Genomic DNA, 6,299 nt, shown 5'->3' with positions numbered 1-6,299 from the left:
CAACCTTTCTGATCCAACCAAACTAGGATATAACATGAATTCTGGTTATAGACGAAGTTCAAGTGGTATATGCCCATTCATAATAGCTATTCCATCGCAAAAATATTGGTCGAGAACAACAAGATTGATTGTAATCCAATATAGCAGGAGGTTATCATTAATGACGTGGCCAATGGCAAACACGCCACGAGAATGCTATGAACACCACCACAAATCCGGGGTGCTGGGGCGTTTTATTGGGGGTCGTCAGTACAGTCTCCTCCCCATCATGTGTATATACTCTCTGTCAGGATCTATGGGCAACAGTACTGTATATTTGCATATCATATGTCACAAATGTAACAGTACTATATACCTGTATGTCATGTATGTCCCTGTGCCATAAATGTCATGATGTCATGTATGTTGTGTATGTCACCCTGATGTAAACAAGACAAACGTCTTAATCTGGTCTGCATCCCCTTAACAATTGTATTGATTGATTGATTGATTGAAAACTTTATTAACAGGTTGCAGAATGGGTACAATACAGTACAGCTCAATACACACAGTTGTTAAGGGGATGCAGACCAGAGAAAGACTTTCGTCTTGTTTACATCAGGGTCCCCCATTTTCAATTCATCAGGTATTGAGCTGGACTGTATTGTACCCATTTTGCAATCTGTTAAATAAAGTTTTCATTCATTCCTAACCTTAACCACTCCCACTACCTAAAATAAATGTAAACAGTTTACATCGTCCGATCTAGCACGTTACCAACGTACTCATTCAAAAGGGGAATTGTTTTGCCGTCATGGTACTTTAATATAAACGTAGCTGAATGTATCAAGTCACTGTACAGTACAGGTAATGAAGCAAGACAAGCGAGCACGTTATTCGCGTTATCAAATACAGCAACAGAAATGAGAAAATGTAGCTCCTCTTAGGGATCTATTAGAGCTAACGTTAGCTCATTTGGCTAACAACAACAACAACAACAACTCCAACTCTCGTGTCGACTTTAAAAAAAGCGATTAGAGAGCTGGAACTCTTGCTTTAAAATATGACAACTGGTACAATCTCGTCATCATATAGATATATAAATGCCTACCTGGTATTTATAAATAATATTTGACTTTGAGGAATAGAGACAGCGCTTTATAACAGGAAAAGTTGCTTATTAACGCTGGACAGCTGTGGCTTTATTATGCTAAAGCCGACTACGGAAAGCCAGCTGGTCAAAAATATTCTGCATTTTGTCTAAAAGCCTTCTGGGTTTACTACGACAAATTGAGCGTGCGTTTGTGTATGTTTTTGTCACTAAGGGGAGAAATAACGTTGGGTTAGAGTGCGCGAATTACTGACAGATAATGAATGCTGATCTTTTCTCTCGTTGCAGGATACATTTTGAGCCGGGAAGTACCACCAGACAACGCCAGGTGGCAGCATCATACATCATACCTGACTCTCACATTGCGCTGACCATGGTCCTGAACATAATTGATTGATTGATTGAAAACTTTATTAACAGATTGCAAAATGGGTACAGTACAGTACAGCTCATACAATTGTTAAGGGGATGCAGACCAGATAAAGACTTTAGTCTTGTTAACATCAGGGCCCCCCATTTTCAATTCATCATATGACACACAAGACATACAGATAGACAGTACTGCTATACATCTATACATTTATGACATACCATATTTGCAAATACAGTACTGTTTATGATACAAAAAGAGTCCAGAAAAGAGATTATATACATTTGACGTAGAAACTGTACATTGGAGGAGGTTGGGTAGGTGGGGTGGGGTCATGGGTGGGGGGGGGGGGACTTTACATTGGAGGTGGTTGGGTGGGTGGGTTGGGGGGGGGGGGGGGGGGTTGGGTAGGAGGGGTGGGTGGGGGACACTGTACAACTGTACAAGCAAAACTGTACATTGGAATATTGACAAAACCATTCTTGGTCGTTTACTGTACATTGGAGGGTTAGGACATTTACAGGGGCCAGTTTCAAATTGCAGTCTCCCGTATAGGTAATACATGATGATAACCCGCCCGGTGTCTTAAAGTCTTTGTAGATACAATAATATGGACATCTGAGACTGGCTCGAGAGGTAGAGCAGACGTCTGGCAATCCGGAGGTTCCCGGTTCGATTCCCGCTCCTTCCGGACAGCGTGTCGATGTGTTCTTGAGCAAGACACTTAACCCCTAATTGCTCCCGATGAGCAGGTTGGCACCTTGCATGGTCACCTCCGCCGTCGGTGTGTGAATGTGTGAGTGAATGGGTAAAAAATTTGAGTAACAAATTGTAAAGCGCTTTGGAAAAAAGCAGCCATTTATATATATATATATATATTAGTTTTGATCATGCAACATATAACTACGTCTAAGATATGTGCAGGGCGACAGTGGCCCGGGAGGTAGAGCAGTCGTATAGTAATCCGGTTCGATTCCCACTTCTCCCGGGCAACTTGTCGAAGTGTCCGACTCCTTGACCAAGACACTTAACCCTAACTGCTCCCGATGAGCAAGTTGGCACTCACTCAATCAAATGTGAGGAACAAATTGTAAAGCGCTTTGGATAAAAGCGCTATATAAATGCACCATTTACCATTTTAGGTTGTAACTTGTATATCAATAGTATATTAAATACATAATGACACTATTAAACATAATTGTAAAACAATGAAAAATATTAAATATGAATAAAGGTGGATACCATCGAGAACAAAATATTACAAGATTTGTTTCCATGTCCATACATACAACCTCATTGCGCGCTCGGGGCCAACTGCTGGCGCGCACAGGACGAGCCAAACTCCGCTACAGAATCTTCACAGCGATTTGACGTATTTTCCATCACCAGTATAAATACACTGCCCCACTCCTCGTCACCAGCTGACACACCGAGTGTAGGTACTCTCTCTCTCTCTCCTGCGCGGAGACCTGCCCAATTCACCATGAGCTCTCCAAGGGATGGATGGGCGTTGCGCATTGGGGTGCCAAATAATACCAAGCAACTGAACGGGTTCTAGCCCCCTTCGCGGTTTACCGACAACATGGAGGGAACAAACGATTCGACAGCAACCACCTGGTCTCTGTTTGACAACCATACCAACGAAACGTCAATGGGCAACGAGGAAGAAGTGAAACTAAGTTACCAAATAGTCACGTCCTTCATTCTCGCCGCGCTCATCCTGTGCGCCATATTCGGGAACGCCTGTGTCGTCGCCGCCATCGCCTTGGAGAGGTCTCTCCAGAATGTTGCCAACTACCTGATCGGTTCCCTGGCCGTCACCGATCTGATGGTGTCTGTGTTGGTGCTGCCCATGGCGGCGCTTTACCAAGTCTTAAACCGGTGGACTCTCGGGCAAGTACCGTGTGACATTTTCATCTCTTTAGACGTGTTGTGTTGCACATCGTCCATACTGCACCTGTGCGCCATCGCCCTGGACAGATACTGGGCGATAACCGAGCCGATAGAGTACATGAAGAAGAGGACTCCGAGACGCGCGGCCGTCTTGATCAGCGTCACCTGGCTGGTCGGCTTCTCCATCTCGGTGCCTCCGATGCTGATCATGCGCTCGCAACCCAGAAGCATGGCAGAGGACAAGGCGAACCTCAACCAGTGCAAGATCATACAAGACCCCTGGTACACGATATACTCTACGTTCGGGGCTTTCTACATCCCACTCATTCTAATGTTGGTTTTATACGGGAGGATATTCAAAGCGGCCAGGTTTCGGATCAGAAGAACCGTGCGTAAAACGGAGAAGAAGAAGGTGTCAGACTCATGCTTGGCACTGTCGCCCGCACTGTTTCTCAAAAAGAGTCCAGGGGACGTGGCGGGCAAAACCTGGAAACGGAGCGTGGAGCCCAAGCCGCTGGCGTGCGTAAATGGCGCGGTGAAGCACGCGGAGGACGGCGAGTCACTTGAAATAATCGAAGTCCACAGTAATTCAAAACATCTGCCGTTACCCAATACTCCGAATTCCGCGCCCCTCTTCGAGAGCAGACACGAGAAGGCGACCGAGGCGAAGAGGAAGATAGCCATGGCGCGGGAGCGCAAGACGGTGAAGACACTGGGTATCATTATGGGGACGTTCATCCTCTGCTGGCTGCCCTTCTTTATCGTGGCCCTCGTGATGCCCTTTTGCCAGCATTCATGCTTCATGCCTCGGTGGCTCGAAGATGTGATCAACTGGTTGGGGTATTCCAACTCCCTGCTGAATCCCATTATTTACGCATACTTCAACAAAGACTTCCAAAGCGCTTTTAAGAAAATATTAAAATGTCATTTCTGTAGACCATGAGCCCAAATTATACCGTTGTGCTGTGTGGTGCGGACTTTCTTTTCTTTTAAATGACATTCACTGGGCATTTTCGACCATATAGAGTACATTACCAGTGCAATCCTGAGTGAAATAGATTGTATTAAAAGAAAGAAAAAAGTTTGATTGTAAAGGACTATCATAATCACTATGATATCATTGTATTATTTCCGGAGATGTATATGCAGATATAAAGCTGTGGATTGAACAGTTCCCCACCCTGCTTTGTAAAGTTCAATAAATCATGTATTTTTCTCAAGTTGTGAATCTTAATTTTTGTAACAAAAGTGTTTTCAGCTTTTGATTTGTGTCCATGGTGTAATGGAAAAAATAAAAGTCTTTAGAGTTATTAAAAAAGAAAAAGGAAAAAACGTTTTTTCAAGCAAAAATTATTTAAGCTAAACGTTCTTCTTTATTCATCACTGCCTCTCTATATAATGTCTTATCATATTTTGCTTTCTCACCAGAAGATAAACGGACCTTAAAAAAAAATAAAAAAAAATTGATTTATCATAAATTTGACAAATAAGAAAATTAGCTACATTCCAAGCCCTACCATATGAGTGATTCCATATTGAATATTTAATTGAGGTCTGATTCTATCTTGCAACTTGAATAAGCTATAATGTCATTCAAGGCAGGGTTTGGAGGAGGAAGCGCATATTAATCAGAAATAAGCTGTATGACGTAGGATACGCTTGGAAAGTTTTCAAGGGATTAAAATACACAGCACACTATAACTTTATTATGGTGGGACTTCAAAGTTTGTTCTCATAAAAATTTCTAAATCAATGTGTTCCCTCATTCACCTTGAGGCTTGAGCCATATGGCGACATTGGCATAGAGATGAACGCAGAAATATCATTGAGAAACTCATCTTGGGGGAGATGGGGTAAAGAAAGATGGATCAACTGACACACACAGACAGATGGATAAACAGACACACAAACAGAGACCTGGATAAACAGACACACAAACAGAGAGATGGATAAACAGACACACAAACAGAGATCTGGATAAACAGACACACAAACAGAGATATGGATAAACAGACACACAACCAGAGAGATGGATAAACAGACACACAAAGAGATGCGTCCCCAAGACACACAACCAGAGAGATGGATAAACAGACACACAAATAGATGGGTCCCCAAGACACACAAACAGAGAGATGGATAAACAGACACACAAATAGAGAGATGGATAAACAGACACACAAATGCAGAGATGGATCAACAGACACACACACACACACACACACATAGTGATGGATAAACAGACACACAAACAGAGAGATGTATCAACAGACACACACAAACAGAGATGGATCAACATACACACACAAAGAGAGAGATGGATCAATAGACACACACAAACAAACGGATCAACATACACACACAAACAGAGACGGATCATCACACATATACAAACAGAGCTGGATAAACAGACACAGGTAGAAGATAAGATAGACAGTGAGTTTACTGGCAAAAACACAGTTTGGTTCAGTGGGTCTCTCCATTAAGTGAGCATGTCTTCAGTTAGGCTCTATCTTCTGACAGCTCCTGGAGTGCTGTGTGATTTAGTACTCCTAGGTCCTGGGTTGGTAAAACATATTCCACATAAAAAAAAGTGGTGGGTGTGTGTGTGTGTCAACACGAGCACATGTGTGTATTTGGGCTGGGTGATATGAATACCTGCACATGTTATAGATAATTATAGTGAAGTAAAAAGTAGGATATTTCCTATGAAATGCAGTGGAGTAAAAGTAAAAAAAGTCCCCTACAATGAAATGTATTCAGTATGTATTCAATTAAAAAGAAGAAAAGTGAGATGATGGACACAAATAGCATTTCACACAACTGGAAATAAATTCCAGTGGATTCTGTTACTGATTACATATTGAATCAGGTAATCAGTCATCTATAGCTGATTACAATTTGAAAGTAATCCCTTCCAACCCTGTGTAGGAGAGACTTCCTGTT

The 6,299-nt window shown here is 42.5% G+C and overlaps 1 protein-coding gene across 1 annotated transcript; it reads left to right on the top strand.

Moving 5' to 3' along the window:
* Positions 1-3,042: 3,042 nt before the first annotated feature.
* On the top strand, positions 3,043-4,296 carry htr1ab (5-hydroxytryptamine (serotonin) receptor 1A b; the record flags this gene model as incomplete). The annotated part of the gene is made up of 1 exon (XM_084324851.1): positions 3,043-4,296. One exon carries the CDS (start codon positions 3,043-3,045, stop codon positions 4,294-4,296), a length of 1,254 nt encoding a protein of 417 aa, XP_084180977.1.
* Positions 4,297-6,299: the final 2,003 nt, after the last annotated feature.

Source organism: Notolepis coatsorum, assembly GCF_963971535.1.
Source record: "Notolepis coatsorum genome assembly, chromosome: 11".
NCBI classification, from domain to species: Eukaryota; Metazoa; Chordata; class Actinopteri; order Aulopiformes; family Paralepididae; genus Notolepis; species Notolepis coatsorum.
This window is presented reverse-complemented; position numbering and strand designations above follow the sequence as displayed.